This window comes from Anolis carolinensis, chromosome 5, assembly GCF_035594765.1.
Source record: "Anolis carolinensis isolate JA03-04 chromosome 5, rAnoCar3.1.pri, whole genome shotgun sequence".
Taxonomy (NCBI): domain Eukaryota; kingdom Metazoa; phylum Chordata; class Lepidosauria; order Squamata; family Dactyloidae; genus Anolis; species Anolis carolinensis.
Window position 1 is genome coordinate 19,957,516 of NC_085845.1, and position 17,148 is coordinate 19,974,663.

General features: G+C 37.6%; 1 protein-coding gene and 1 long non-coding RNA gene across 4 annotated transcripts in view; one reads left to right on the plus strand and one right to left on the minus strand.

Moving 5' to 3' along the window:
• ccser1 (coiled-coil serine rich protein 1) overlaps window positions 1-17,148 on the plus strand; it is an 815,269-nt gene that overhangs the window by 623,959 nt on the left and 174,162 nt on the right. Inside the window, exon 10 of one of the 3 annotated variants that reach the window (XM_062983630.1) lies at window positions 12,888-12,933. The exons of the other annotated variants lie outside the window; for them this stretch is intronic. Within the exon in view, the coding sequence (XP_062839700.1) occupies window positions 12,888-12,933 (46 nt within the window). The remainder of the gene's footprint in view (window positions 1-12,887; window positions 12,934-17,148) is intronic. 3 annotated transcript variants of the gene reach the window in all.
• Window positions 1-17,148, minus strand: part of LOC134299767 (uncharacterized) — a 95,342-nt gene that overhangs the window by 10,848 nt on the left and 67,346 nt on the right. The gene's annotated exons all lie outside the window — the stretch shown is intronic.

The window sequence follows — 17,148 nt, forward strand, 5'->3', positions numbered from 1 at the left end:
CCATGGATTTTGATTCCGGGTTTTAACCTGCCACTTTTGGACTCTTGCTTTCTGAGGTGTTCCTGCAAGTATTTCTGTAGATCTTAAAATGCTGTTTCTTGATTTAATATGTTGGCTGATATCCAAACAGAGGATGGGCCAGAGTGACTTGCAGCACTTTTACAAATTAAAAACATCAATTGAGCTATTCATGTCTTTTTGTCAAAAATTAATCCAAGACCCCTGGGTTGATATATCCAACAGTCAAAGTAAGGAATCCTCAACTCTGATTTTCAACCTTCAACCTCTCATCGGGCCACATCAAAATCAATATTTTTGTCCCCAAAACAAGTGTTCAGTGTATATGTCAGTATACAGTATATGGTAGATTTTTTTCAACTACTACTTTGCACCACAGTAAAGAAACCATATATTCTCACCTGACTTTAGATAAATGTAAAATCATACATATATTTTGTACTATTTTGTACTATCAGCTGTAAATTAGTGTTTTCCAAATGTTCCCTCTCCCCATACCTCAATTTAGAAAAACATCTCCTATCAATTATTGCTAAAACCATGTTCAGCAGTGGTGCTGTTTTCCATGGCAACCAGATAAGAAATGCTTTTTTTAAAAAACAAAACAAAAACAAAACCCAAACCAAAAAAAAAAAAAAGAACCTTTCTGCCCAAACATTATTTCAAACTATCGATATATGTTGTTTTCCATTCTGGGAAACAATTCATTTAACATTGCTGTAACAAGAGCAGAACACAAAAAATGTCCTTGTTTGATGCAATTGTATTATAGTTGTACAAGGCTTTTGTTGTTGGTAGTGCTGCTGGTGGGTTTTGCATTCATGAAGTGCCAGCTGAGTTTTAAAATAAGTGGTGTGTATTGATTACAAGACATCTGCAAAAATGCTAGTGTTGAGGGAATTACCAATCCCTGTTTTCCTACTAGAGCTCAATGCATCACATTTATCTTCTGATGACCTGCAATAGATATCAAGAAATAAAGAATTCCCTCCAGTTGAGAAATTTTGTTTCTCCAGAATGTTGCTCATTGTTGTGTCTTCTCCTATTTCCCTCCTCCACCACATAGTAGACCAACACATAAAGGATCCTAAGATAAAGCCATTCAAATATTTAAAACAATATTTTTGGGAGACAAAAATAAAATAAAATCTAGCAATAGTATTCTCAAATGAGGAATATTTAATTCCTCACACAAATTGAACAGTGGAAGGAAAAAAGATTATTAAATCATGATAAAAGTTTTATAAACAAAATTACTACTTCTTTTACAGCAATATTAAACAAACTGCTCCCAATGGATGAAAATGCTACGTTATATAATTATATATAGATTTTTACATATATTGTTTGAATTGGGCTAAATGGTATATTGGATTTTAAAAAGCCTGATCCCAAATATATTATTATATCACTACCATCTCAAATGCAACTTTCGCCCTGTGATATCAAAAATAGTTGCTCACATTAGTAAGGGGGCAATTCTAGGCTTCTTTACTAATGCGTAAACAACGGGCCTTACCTCCTTACTGATGCCAATGCTGATGACTTTCTGCTGTCAACTTTTAAAAGGATTGATTCTAAAGTTGGCTAAGATTATTTCCTCCAGATGGGCATAGCCTTAAATTATCTTAACTAGTTCTGAAGTGGTTTATTTTCATTTATCTCAATATTGACTTTGGCTTTAGTCTGTTGAGATATTAATATTATTATTTTTAATTAAGTTAAATTTATTTATTTAGTCACAGTATTTATATTGTACTCTTCTCACCCCAAAGGGGACTCAGGGTGGATCACAGAACATACATATATGGCAAACATTCAATGCTGTTTATACATAGACAAGACAGACAATTTTACAGAGAAGGAGGTATATATAGGCATTTCCCATCTTCGGCATCTCAGAGGCTTGTGCTTGGTTCTGACCACCTTGGGGGGGGGGGGGGGGTGCTGTCACTCCATCTCCCTTCTGAAGAGCTTTGTTCATAAACTTCCTCCTTTTTTGGTTAAATCGCCGGCATTTTTCTGGCATTTTTTCTTATGGACGCCTTAAAATATCTCCCGTTTTTAAGTGATACCTATTTATCTACTCACATTTTTTGCTTTTGAACTACTACATTGGTGGAAGCTGGGCTAAAGGCCAGGAGCTCAACCTGACCCGGGCTTCAAACTGTCAACCTTGGATTGACAAGATTTACTGTAGCTAGTCGTTTAACCTGCTGTGCTAAAGCCCAGTGCTGGAAGATCCTTTGATGTGTGGCAAGACTGTAAGTGTTGCTGTGACATTCAAGTTGTTTCCAGTTTATGGCAACCCTTAGATTTTCTTAACAAGATTTGTTCAAAAGAGAGTTGCCATTGGCTTCCTCTGAGGCTGAGGGAGTGTGACGTACCCAGGGGATTTCAACGCTGAGTAGGGATTCAAACTCTGCTCTCCATAATTGTAGTCTAGCACTCAAGCCAATACATTACATTGGTTCCTATGGGGTGAGTTATACTGGTAGGTTTTAATTAATAAAACAGATAAATACCTTAATTCATGTTTGTAAAGAAGCCCTGCCTTATCCTAAAACAAAGCTAACCACTTCAAATAGCCAGATTATACAAATAATATCTTGGCTTATATGTCTTCAACTCACTTTATAAATTGACATCATTAACTGCTGAAGTCTTAGTCATTGGAAACATTGTAAAAAGCCTTATATGGGCTTACTTATCTTTTCATTCCCAAATGTCATTGAGACACCACCTTCTAAAGGTGAAGTGAAAGTGGAATTCTTAATGAATTTTTAATTTTTAAATCCGCTCCCTTGCCCGAAAGAGCCCCATTGGGTTTCACAAGCAATATCTTGGCAGGATTTGTTATTTGTAAAAATTATCCAAGGGAACACATTACTGAGTCTCTGGAGCACAAAACACTAATATCTAATTGTAAAGCACATTTATGTAAAATGTTAATTAGGCCATTTACAAAAATACACTATTAAATTTCCATTAAGAAATTTGGGGGCGGGAGGAACTGCTCACCCTTGAATGCACTGCATTGGCCACGAAAAAGTGATATATAAGGTGAAATGCCTCTTTTTCCTCACTGGTAACGAACCTTGTATATTTTCTAAAGCTTAAACAAGGGGGAAAATGTTTATTCTTCCTGCTTCTCAAAGATAATTTCATTAGTTTATAAATTCAGTCTAATGACCAGTGTCAGGCTCACTTCAAAGGACCAGTCTGAACGCACCTTGTATATTTTCTAAAGCTTAAACAAGGGGGAAAATGTTTATTCTTCCTGCTTCTCAAAGATAATTTCATTAGTTTATAAATTCAGTCTAATGACCAGTGTCAGGCTCACTTCAAAGGACCAGTCTGAACTCTCTTCGGCCGGGCCCCTTGCAAAGGCCTCTCTGCCCCATTTGGGCTTTGATCTCCTTCTTCACTCATTATCACTTCACTGCGAATTCCGCAGGAGGGTGAGAAATGGATTCTCGACTTTAATGTCAGGCTCACTTCAAAGGACCAGTCTGAACGCAGATCAAAGATAGCTGCTCTCAAATTCAATCTTTATTGAAGAATACATGACTTTGGAAAAGTCGAGAATGACCTAATGTTTACATACATCTAATTTTATCACTTCTGATGCAACGTAATATCACACGCAAATATCATCATCAAACCCCACCTTCGGGATCACATTTCTACCATGATTTCTATTCCCACGCACTACAGCAATTATAATTGTTTATACTTTCAACTCTGAGTTCCCAGGCTCATTTTATCTCCTCCCGCCAGGTGCTTGCAGGGTTGTTTTATGTTATGAAGTCAGATTCAGGGCTTGGAAATTCAGCCCTGGGATCTGGCTCCATGACAGACCAGTGTACATAATTTAAAGTGCAAATTGAGATTGCCTTCACCTTCTGTTTCTCAACCTTTATTTTCTTATGTCATGATAGGAGGTTTGGAGGTTTGGAACATTCCTAATATAGACCGACACCACTGAGAAAAGGATGTTGAACTAAAATATTGCTTTATTGATACTTGGGAGCTGTGATTGCTAGAGACTTACATATTGACAGGACAGTGAACCCACTCTGGATCTTAGTGTTCTTTCACATGGCAGAGTTTCAATACTTTGAAATAAGTTTAAATGACACGACTCTTTCCAAGGAAAACCTGGATCACAGAGGTATTTAAAATTCTCTGATCTATTGCCTTTCTGAATTACAGATTTCTGGATTTCATAGAATGCACTGGTGACAGTTACAGTTGTTTCGAAATGCTATAATTGTATGGAGTTGAAAGGAGTAATGTAGCTTGGCAGTGTGTGCAGCGCACAGGCCACACTTGTTCCACTACTGCCATAGGCATACAGGAAGCTCTCTCCTTTTGATCTGACCAAATTTTTAACAAAGGAATGTCTAACTCACTCTTCTATTGAAATATTTAATTATGATTTAATAGAATGCCCATATCAAGTGGGAATGTTCACATCTATTAATTTAATTGAATCCCTGCTTCAGTTACTCATAGAGTCAGACTATGAGGGTAGATCATTCATGTAAGAAATAACAGTCTGATGAATATTGCAGTCAAAAACTTTGGCTACAAAGAAAGTGGGCCACTGGTAGTTATTTCAATTTGTGTTTGTTGAAAGTCAAATAAAACAGTTGGAGGTGACACTCTTACCCTGAACAACTCCATTTGGCATTTTGGCCATAATTAGTCAGCTTACCTTTTAATTATACTAACCCTGCTGATTAAACCTTAAGGGCAGGGCATTTTTGAAGCATGGACAGACACAGATAATTTTAAAATTAACTTTCTGCCTCTGGTCACTGTGCTTTGGCCATAATCTAAAGATAGTGATCCTGTTCAATAATTTGAATCTTATGGGTATCCAAATTGAAAACGTGTATTGAAACCACCAGGCTTACTTTTCCACTTTTCATGTATTATTTCCCTTAACTTCTGCTCTCATAAGATAAAACCACTTACCATGTGGTATTCAATATTCTTCTGACATGACAAAAGAGTTACCGAACTACATTTTACACTAATTTCATTTTCTATTTATTAAGAATCGTATTTATTTATTTCTTTATTGAATATTGTCTGACCCCCATATATTCAAAGATCTCAGGATAGCATACAATAAATCAAAATTATAGATAATATTATATATCTTTTTATTAATAACCAAAAGAATCAACCTCATGACAAGTCTCTGCTCCTGAGCTGTGGTGAACCCATAACTCAGGGCTAGGAGAGGAGCATTTTCACAATCCTGAAATGCCCTATTTGCCTTCACTAGTGCTACAGTCATGAATACATAACATGTCTGAATATGAAGCAATTGCAGGCTTGTAACTCTAGATTGCAAATCTGCAATTGAATTGCTGGATGCTGTCCTCACTAAAAATTAAAAAGTTAAAGATAATTTACACTCAAAATAATTATTAAATAATTTAAACAAATGACCTCATCAGATGGCCGGTGGCAGGAGGCAGCAGTGCTCCGCTTTGCCATGAGGCATGGGGAATCCAGCGCCCCACATCTCGCCTTGCATCACCCACATTGCTCACCAAGAGGCTGATCACATGGGGAAGAGTGAGCACACATGACGTAGAGCACACAGCATCCTCCCATAGATGCATAGCTTCCCCATGTTGCCACTGCAATGACGGCAGCATGGCGGTTCCACCCTCCTTCACCCACAGAGCCAGCACAACATTGTCTCATGGGAGCCAGCTGGCTCTATGGGTGACTTCGGGCTATATTGGTATATGCTGCTGATTCAAGCCCTATATGATGACATCATAAGACATGTTTGCTTGTTTGTCTGCTTAATTCAGTGATTCCCAAAGTGGGTGCTACCGCCCCCTGGTGGTCTCTGTAGCAATCCAGGGGAGCACTGATGGCCACAGGTACATATATCTTTCTGTTTACTTGCTATTAAAATTTAAAAAAGATTAATTTCCAGGGCTCTGAGTAATATTTTTTCTGGAAAGGGGGCGGTAGGCCAAATAAGTTTGGGAACCACTGGTTTAATTTATACCATGCCTTTCTTTATGGACACTCAAGCATTCAAGTCATAGATCTGTAGGAACTGGATCTAACACATAGACCCCGAGCAGGTATCACAACACAGTCTTTTCCAGCATACTCACACAATGTGATTTTGTCATTTTTGTTGTTGTGTTTTTCAATTCATTTTTGATTCATGGTGAGTTTAAGGTGGACCTATCACAGACTTTAAAGTTCTCATTTTTAGAGGATCAAATTCCATTTTTCAAAATTTACTAATTTTGGCAAGCTCATACTTTTTTAAAAAAAATCAACTAATTTCTCATTCATATTCACGAGGCAAAAACAAATTGTACAGATTTTCAGCATAGTGATTACATGATATACCTATTGATTTGTTAAAAGATATGGTGCTTGCTAGAAAAAAAGTGGTAGAGACCATTATTCAATACTACAGCCATATAGGTAAACTCCTCATATCGGCTTTTATGTTTTGTCTGTTTGCGCAATCTACTCTCTTTCAAGTGTGATGGGGTAGCATACTTCATTCTCTTTCATTTTTATTGATGTGTCAAGACATGTCCCGTACGTCAATTGATGGTAGAGAATATAAGGGATCATATGCCAGGTTATATCACAGTAGAGCTGTTTTACATGCATAAAGCACAGTCCCTGAAATCTTAATTTAAGTGAAGCAGATGGTAAGGGGTGAGAAAGACCATGGATATCTCCTGCCAAAAAATATTGGGCTAGGTGACCTATATTTGACCAGTCTAAATCAGCTTCCTTTGTTCCTTTGATATAGATTATTTCTGAATGCCATAAAACTGAATTCCAAATGTATCTTTTCTCTAGTTATTAAAAAAAAAACAAGGCTAAGGTGAAAGCTTGTATTTTTCTTGTAAGCAAGGTGTTAAATTAATATGAAACATTTAGTGTGTGATAGAAAGCAGCAAGAGGGGAATTTCTCTGATTGCTTTTAAATGAATTTTGGGAGAGTGTAACAGTATCATGAACAGAAATATTATGACCTAGAGCAAAGCTAAAGCTCCATCCTGAGACAGCTCAGAATGAAATATCAGGAGAAGGAATCTGGCAGGGAGACCAAATATCTTACTTGACGGAGCAATCCCCCACAGCCAAATAAATGCTCGCTGGTTTGTGTCTACAGGTGTCATATTGGAGTTCTGTTTCATGTTCAGCTTTGGCCTCTTACCCCAGCTAATGTATGATTTACACTGTTAGCTGAAGGGTATTTCTGTAGGAGGAGAATGGACAGCCAGTGTTTCAAAAGATCATATATTAAATGCTGGCAGGAAAGATAATGTTTTGGAAGAAATATCAGTCTGGAATAGTCAAGTAAGTGTTGACTTGCTTGAAATTCATCAATAGTAGATTCAGACAACTGCTAATGACAATATTTTTCTTAAAAGCTGTTGATCTGTTGATGCCATCTGTAGATGTCAGTCATACAGAAGGAGCAGCATTTATGCAGGTGGTTAAACTCATTGTTCATTATAGTATTATATTATTTAGGATTGTTCACCCCATGCTTCAGACTGCTGAAATCTTAGCCAAATGTTTTCATTAGTTTTAGAGCTGAAAATGTGCCAAGACACTCCTAGTAAAATATTTACAGTTGATTTTAAGACAGAAATATGTCTTCCTTATTCAGTTATCCCACTGTTTAGAAAGTTATTTGTGGAAGGAATAGATTTATTTTAGTACTTGTGTCAACGGTTTTTGCTATATTTACTCCAGAGGCTATTTTCATTTGATTTTTATTCAAATATGTTATTAAAAATCTGAGAGAAAAAGACCAATGAGCTTTATTATTTGTGATGTCATAAGGATATTAAATTCAAATTTATATATACATCAATAATCTATATAAAGAAATGACAAATAGGGATATATTTCCAACTAATATATTTGGACTTCTCTTCATGCATGCTAAAAGCAAATATCCACATTAATCTGGAAATAATCTATGCACCAGCAATGGTACCAATTAATGATAATGCGGGGGATGGGGTGGGTAGGAGGAGCATATGGAAATAGATAAATACACATTTATTGCAAGGGTATTTCCTCTTCAGCTAGGCTTGTTTCCAGTCTCAGAATGAGAAGGTGGGAAGTATTGCCCAGATGGAAGGGTTGCAGCATTAGGAAAGAAATAGAATAATGGGAAAAGGATTTTTTGAAGCTGAAATTATGTCATTAATAGAATGCCAAAAAGAGCTACAGAATCATAAAACCATAGAACTGGAAGAAGGCTTAGTGGCCATTTAGTCAAACCCCATGCTCAATGCAGAATTTCCAATTAAAGCACCCCAACCTCTTTTTCAAGATGTTCAGAGAAGCACCTACCACCTCTCTAGGCAATTTTTAAACTCATTGAAGTCCCAGAAATCTGGGTTTCTTTGTAACCCCCCACTTGCCCACTTTAAATCCAAATCCATAACAAAACAAAACAAAAACTTGATTTAACTTTTTCTGAATTTTTGGTTTTTGGGGATGATCTTGTCCACGTTGGGTCTTCAAGACAGACAGTTGGTCCTCAGAATCCTAGAACCTGATTATTTCTTCTGCTGTCGACACACAGATACAAATTCTTATAGATGTATAAGTACATATTAAAGAAAACACTAATACATTCACGTGGCACTGTTATATGATATTTTGTTGCCAGATATCAAAGAGCAATCATTTACACATCTTATATTCTCTTCTTTATTGAAGAGAGTACTTTATGGATCCCTCTTTTCTATTTTTTTTTAAAAAAAACAGCAAGAAGAGCAGCCTAGGTCTTTTACTGTGTTTCCCCTTGAGAGAAAGCATCACAGTCACCTAAGCTGGATGGCTTACTAAATCATTAGTGTAAACACTGCCAGGAAGCAGAACTTGTCTGGGCAAAACAGAAAAACTCTGCTAAATAATGGCGCATTCCCTTGAGAGTTTTCTGTAGCATTTTTCATTCCATCTTCTGATACGTGAATATAAAATAATGCCAAGCTTTGGCCTGAAATGGATTAAAAATTGATATTGTTTTTAAGAAGGCAATCTGAGATTTGTCTTGGGCCAAATGTTTTTTTAAAGATACAAATGACTGACTGCATGAATGAATTTGGAGAAAGAAACAACATAACCTGCTGCTTTGGTGTATAAAATCCTCATTCTATCTGGCATGCCTTGGGTAATCAAACACACTTGATTTAATACTGAGTGGCTGCTACAAGAAGAGGATGTACAGTTGGTTCAGCATAATTAAGTTCAAAGCAATGATGAATGAGAGCAAGAGAGTGATGGAGAGCACGCTGGTACACTCCCACAATACCCTGATGATCTTTATTAAATAAATCCATTTAGCCACCATAGGGAGACAAAACTGTAAATAAAAAATGACCTTAATTCTATTGGTTAACTCCAACTAGAGTAGACCCAGTGATTCAACTAATCACTGGAGAGTCGAAACACAGGTAAATCCTATGATTCAGTGGTATAGTCATGTTCAGGCCATTAACAATAATCCTTTGCACACCAATTAGACTGTCAGTTCTATTGAACTAAGTCAGTGGTTCTCAACTTGTGGGTCCCCAGATGTTTTGGCCTTCAGCACCCAGAAATCCTAACAGCTGGTATACTGGCTGGGATATCTGGGAGTTGTAGGCCAAAACACCTGGGGACCCACTGAACTAAGTGGAATTTAGTTTGGAGGCTGGATCTATGCTGCTATATAATCTAGTTTCTAATGCCAGATTATCTGCTTTGAACTGGGTTATATGACAATGTATGACCTCATTCCACAAGGAGGAGGGGAAAGGGGAGGAGTCATCTTCTTATCATTTCTATTCACTTTAAAGACAGAATCCCTTGGAGTCCATCAAATGACACAGGACTGTTTCTGGTGTACTTCGTCTTTAAAGTGTATAGAGACATAGAAAGGGCTGAAACTGCATATTTATGGTGGGATGGGAAATATTGTTAAATTCTCAATTTCCTTTGGAAACGAAAGACCACTGAATGCTCTCTTAGAAGATTATTCTTTTCCACTACCCCGCCCCGCCCATTTGCGGGATGAGGTCCTTAATAGTTGTGGACCAGCCTGTAACATATGGTGCCTAGCGTTTGGGTCAGTCCTGGCATGTGGAGGAGGAGATGTGGCCAGCTCTATATAAGGCTGATCTCCCCTCTCCACAGACCATTTGGAGCTTGGCAAACCACTCTTTGGTCCTTAGCACAATACAAGTGAATGCTAATTACTTATTAGGGCCGGGAAGGAATCTTTTCTTTGTACCAAGTAGTTTTTCTCCTATCCCATGCTCCTATCTGAGGGAGATTGGAGTTTGGCATAAGGCAGTGTCCATATAAAAATAGGTTGTTATTGGTATTGTGGGGAAAAGAAGAGTTGGTGTTTGTCTTGGCACTTCTTTTTTGAGGTGAAGGGAGGTCACTAGAATGGTCTCTCTCTAGGTTCTGAGACTTGGGAGATTGTGAAAGATGGTGCTCTTGGGATTAACTGGGGGTTTGCTGTCTCTTGTAAACTTTTTGGGCTTGTGAGGAAGTGCCACTGGGATGTTCTTCCAGAAAACGTCTGGCTGGAGTGAGCTACCCATGGAGATGGATTTTACTCAGGGTAAAGTCTTTTTGCCCAAGGAAAGTCTGAAAGTCGTCAATACCTGTCTCTCAGCTAAAACGAACATCAAATTTCTCTCCTGTCATCTTAGTTTAATTCTCAGAAATTAAATCATAAACAGTTTTAGGAGAAATCTGTCTGGCCTCATTATTCATGGTGGGCATTCAATTCTTGAGTCATGAGTTGAGCAAGCAACTTTTTTAGATCAGTGATGAAGATGTTAGTATGCTATGGTTTATGTGGATATTCATAGCAGTACTCACTGCTTTAGAGTGCTAGTGTATTCCTAGGAATTCCAACACTAAATCTCTCTACAACTGTGGAGTTCAGGGGACAAACCCTTCTAGATCATAAACGATTGATGAGTATTCAGCTGAAAGTTACTGAACCAACCATATTCTGTCAGGACAGATGCTATTCTGTGAAAAGATATACTGCTGAAAGTGATGGCTACAACACTTGCATATTTTTCAAAAATTCAGGAATGTGGTATGTGTAATATGGGTCCAAATCACTATTTTTTTAAAAAAACAAAAGTAATTGGGGCAGGGCAGGGGAACAGGTGTGAGGTCTGTGCTTTCCCCAAAAAATCCTTGTTTGAGAAACTAGAGAAAATGGCAATGTAGCGGTTAACCACTAAGCCTATTCCAGAAAAGGGAGAGAAAGAGATAAGAAGGAAGGAAGAAAAAAAATCAGAGATGATGCTCAGGGGTATATCAGCTTTTTGTTGGATTGGCAGTTGTTGAATAAATGAATATAGAAGACTTTCAGGAAAAAGACAAAAAGAAGGTAAAAGGAACAATAAACAAAGTTATATATTTTCTTACTTTTTCCTGTATAGAAGACAGGGAGAGTGTGGGTATCTTTAGCTTCAGGCTGAATCCCAGAAGATGGTAATAGAGAAAATCTTCCATTAGATTTCACTCTAGTAGACATGAAGGAATCCTAAAACAGGTATTTCATGTTCACTCAGAGTAGTTTCTTCATATTACTCATAATAATAATACATTTTCTGACATATCTAAATAACTATAAGGACACAGGGCAGGGCAACATGCTGGAAAACTCACATAGTGTAAACCCCCCCCCCCTGTTTTTTGGGGTTTTTTTTAAAATTATGACTTCTCAAACTTGTTTGACTTTTTGTTAGTAAGAATTTCTAAATTTCTAAACTGACAGTTCAAAAACCCTGAGTTTCTAAGTTAGCAACATGTAGATTTCCTAACATGGATTTTTAGCTCTAGCTTTGCTCTCCACAGCAAGACAGATCTGAATAAATGATACCATGGCTTGCATTGGTAGTTAACAGATTGAATAAGGGTGGTTTCTCCCACTTTTGGGGGGATAAGTCCAAAAAATCCATGAGTTACCAATGATAGCTTGTTATGATATGCAAATGTGGACATTGTGTAATGAATGTCTAACATGGGGTTGCTGTCAGGATTCCCATGTGAATGCTGAAGATTACAAATTATTTTTGGGAAAGCTCACAAATAAACATTTGCAGTCATGTTCAAGTGACTGCCAATACTCAGCCACATATCCCTGCATAGGTATTCCAAGACGGTATGATGCCTGGGGTGAAGAAGAAGTTATGGTTTCCCCTTGTCCCATGTACAAAGCCATCTTAAATGGCAGTTTCAATTTCCTTGAACAAAGTGATGGGACAGTGTTCTAAAAGCACTGCATCTGAAAAAAAGCAGACTAACTACTATATGTGCAGATCTTTCTTCTAATACCTTGCTACCATTGGCATCTGCTGTTAGAGATAAATCATTCACTTTGTTTAACAACAGAGCCAGGTCTGTATCATTATCATTTTGATCATTTACAGAAACAGAATTTCTCTGTGATGGTTGTAGATACAGGAGCCATTTAAACACATACTCAAATATTGTAAAACAATTGGAAGCTGACTTTATTGTGGAGTATTGCTATTTATTTGAAGCAAAGAGAGTCTCATTACTTCTGTTAAACATCCAGTATAATGAATCCTGTTTTTGAAAGAGGCCACATTAATATGTAATCCTAGCTCTTCTGACAGCTTTGAAGGTGCCTGTCGTATGCTGCAATTTCTTCCTTGCCTTGGTAAACAAGATGCGTTATTTATCGGAAGTCTTTCTCTCTCTCTTCAGTGCCATCAATATTTTTCATTTTTTAAAAATCCTGTGATTGTTGATGCTAACACCCCCCGCTCCAAAAAAATGTGTTTTATTTACAGGGCACAGCTTATGGAAGTGCTCCTGTTCCCTCTCGCAGGCAATTATGTGAGTCTCTTAAATTCTGCTCTGTGTTGTAAAGATGACTATATGTGTTCATGTGCTGTAGCATGGCATGCTGATAGAGATGAAACACCCCTAAGGTCAATATGCAACCAGCAGTGTTGCATATTGCCTGTAACGTGTTTGTAGCTAATGGTTTCTGACACACATTTCTTTCCCAACTTTGGTCTGTCCTTTGTCCGGTGCAGCTACAGTTGATAAGCACAGGGAAGTTCATAGAGTTGTCAGGAAAGGTGAGCGACCATATGATAACTCAAAGTCTGGAGGGAAGTTCCCCATATATTTGAATACTTTCCAGGGGAAGCTTAAGAAACAACATTAAGTTGCAAGCGTAGGCCATCTAAATTGTTTTCCCTTTAAGTCTATTGTATGAAAGGAAGAATTGTGTAAGGTTGTGGAATAAGATTTTCAATTCTAATGATAGGATAAAGTGACTGGGAAAAGTCTCGGCCAAAGTAATGATAATATAAAGCCAGCAAGAAAAGTCCCGTGGTTTAAGATCAGTGCTTCACATTTGTTGAAGCTAAATATGTAGTCTCCTGAGTGCCGTCAGACTTTGAAACAAGAGTTATCTTTTTGTTGTTTCCCTAAGTGTCTTTTTGTCTCTCTTTTGCCTTCCCTCATTGGCGTGTCCATTTGCAAGGCATCCATTTTGTTCCACGTGCACATAATATGCTATAGCAATGCACTGCATCAGTTGTGATTATTGCACAATGTATCACAGCGATGAATGCCAAGTTGATTCATCCTCACATGACATTACCAGCTTCTTCCACCAAATGCAGCCAATCAAAACAATGCTTTTTATTTTACTGTTGGCAGTTGTGAACATCTTGCTTGCATCACATTCACTGAGGCTGATAATGTGAATAAATGGGTTGTAAAAAGCTTAATGATGTTTGGTTTTTAATATGGGTTTTGTGAAAACAGATAAACAGTGTAATCTATATTATGATGGTCTTTCTCTTGTGTTGCTATGGGAAGTTTTTAAATTCTGCTGGATGGAATTACCATGGATGGAAGGATTAACTGTGCTATTAATAAGGAAGGTAGAAGGTGAGGAATTACTCCTGTTTAAGTATTTGCTTTCTGAATGCCTGGCTTAATTAACAAAGTTGAATGATCTGTGACATGTCTGATAGAAGCAGCATGGCTTTATGAGAATAGAGGCATTTAAAACGTGTGGATTCCTGCAAATGTTTTCAGCCAAATAAGACACAACAGAAGTACGCAGAAGCTGATGGTCTGAAAAATATTTAAAGATATTTGAAATATGCCTACATGATCTCTTGTCTCGCGTGGTTTTTCATGTAACAGAATGATACCACAGTTAACAATATTACTCCCTGTAAATATGCGACATATAGTAAAAAGCAAGTCCTTGGCTCTGAGAATTTTAAATGGGAACACATCATAGCATCTTGGCAAAGCTCAATGTTTTGCATGCAAAACATTTTATCACCTATGTCTCCAGATAAAGCTATGAAAGGCTGTTATGGTTAAACCGTGTAATCATTCAGTGGTTTGGCTTGGTCCATTTCCCATATTCCCATTGACATTTCCTTTTACAGCACAATGATTTGTAGGAAAATGAAGACTTGCAAGAAAGCAGTAAAATACAAGGGAGCAGAGAGGATAGATTGAAGCTTGCTGATGTGGTAGGAATAAAGAAGTTTACAAAATATAGCTTTTGAATATCTGTTTTGATGAAAGCTACAGATCACACAGGTATTGTACTATTCATCATAGTGCCAAATATGATTGTCTTCCAGTGGTAGAGTGTGATGGTTTCCATAAGTGACTGTGGAGACCTATTCTGCATCCTCATGGTCCTTCCCATTGAGGACCTAGATTTACAGGGAGTCATGATGGGTTTATGTTGAGTAGATTTTGGCCTAGAAAACCAGAATTTGCATTGTTACTGAGAAATGCTAAAAAATTGCAAATGAATTGAAGATGTGCAAAAGGGGTTCTCTTGAAATGTTACAGTACTTTTAAGAGGGATTTATTCATGGCCTGTGGGACTATCCTCAAAAGGACAGACAGGGACAACAAATTATATTAACTTAGAGACCAAAGTAACTGTTCCACCCATTGGCTTGTTTTCACTTTTACGACCTCATCACATTGAGATGTGAAAGCATGGGTGACCTCCCTTAAAAGTAGAGAATTGCCCCTCTTAAATCAGCCCAGGGCTGTGGCGCAGACGGGAGAGCAAACCAGCTGCAATTAACTGCAATCAATCACTCTGACCATGAGTTCGAGGCCCGCTCGGAGCTATGTTGTTTGTCTTTGTCCTATGTTAAAGGCATTGAATGTTTGCCTATATGTGTAATGTGATCCACCCTGAGTCCCCTTCGGGGTGAGAAGGGCGGAATATAAATGCTGTAAATAAATAAATAAATAAATAAATAAATAAATAAAATCGTCAACAGTCCCATTTCACATTCTGCCTCCCCATGACACTCACACTTGGAAACTTGAGAGCTGGCAATACATTCATTTTATATTCATCACAAGGTCAGTTTCGTGTTTTTTTATTATTTTTAATCAGGAGAAAACAATATCTGAAAAGCAAGAGATCCCTTGCCCTTCCCAAAGCCCCTTACATTAAAGGAGGCTGACACCAGTTTAAAACCACTTCTTTCCATGGGAAAAAAAATGTTCTGCTCAAAATCCCCAGAGGATACAAGAGACAGTGATCCAGGTTAAACCCATTGTTTTCCACTGAATCCTGTTGATTTGCATGGAACCCAAAAGAGTACAAGAGACAGTAATTCAAGTGATCCAGATTAAAACCATTGTTTTCCATGGGATCATATTGATTTGCATCAAACCCCAGAGGATACAAGAGATTATGGACAGTTAGACAATGAAACAGGACAAGAAACTTTGATGGTTCCCATCATACCTATTTTTCAGTTGTAAAGATGTGAGTAAAGTGTGCTAAGAGGTAGGAACTCTGAATATGATTGCAGGGCCATGTTCAGAGTTCCCTTCTTTCAGGACATTAAACACTTTCAACCCTGGAATATGTGATGAGCTCCATGCCTCTCCATACTAGAAAAGAGGCAGAAGTGTCCTATGGGGGGAAATTTCACAATATGTTGAGATTGATTGCCGGAATCCCCTCCTTTCAGGACACTTCTGCCTTTTTCCAACCATAGATGGCTATGCATGACTACCAGAAGTAATTTAACTCGTTTGATGAGCTCAGTGCCTCTCCATGTTTGAATAGAAGTGTCCTACAACTGGGAAATTTCTCAATGTAATAAGGTGGTAAGGTTCTATACACACAGGGTAGGGTGGTCAACAAATGCAAGAATCCCATTAATCTATATATTTGTTTCTATGATTGCTGTCCTTTGTAGAGGGAAAGCGAAAGCAAAAGGGCTGGTTTGAGTTTGAAGACAGGATACGACAAGACTTTTTGCCTCCCATAGCTGGTTTCTTCCAAATATTCTAGAAAGTTCACTTTTATAACCCCTTTAGAAAATCTAATACACTTCTCTCACTTTTACATTTGCTACCACAGAAAGGTTATGAGGATAAAATCTTGGAACCCTTGACCCCTTTTTTTGTCTTTTTCAATTATGGGCACTTGTCTCCCAGTGAGCAAGAAAGACTTTACATTGCAGAGGTATTGCACTGGCTGTTGTTTTAAAAATTAAAACATTATTCTGTGCGGGTTTTTAATGCCATATATTGTCATGCTGCTGTTAGCTCTTATTTTATATGAGCCATCTTGGAGAGCTGTCTAGACAAAAAAATCTGCATAACATTGTTAAAATAAAGTCTGTTTTCTTAATGTAGTCTCTAAGATATTTTCCTTGTGTCATCTTAAGACAGAAACAGACTGTGGACAAGGCTAAACACTCTGCCCTCTCTCAGCCAGAACACATCAATTTCTCTGTTTTTAATTATGTTCTGCCTGAGGGAGGAGTTCTGCTAAATACAAAATCTTGCATGCCACAAACTTTCATCTTGACATTGCAGTTGCCTAGATCATAATTTATGAACAAAGTAGTGTCACGGTCTCACATTCAGCTTTACAGCATTTTTAGTAAGATGCATTTTATAAATTTTTGTCTTTATCTCACATTCTAGCATATAGGTGACAACAAATATACAGAACAAGATCTAGTCTCACCTCCTTCCAGGAATACACAGTTAAAACACTCCTAAAAGGTGTCCTTCCAA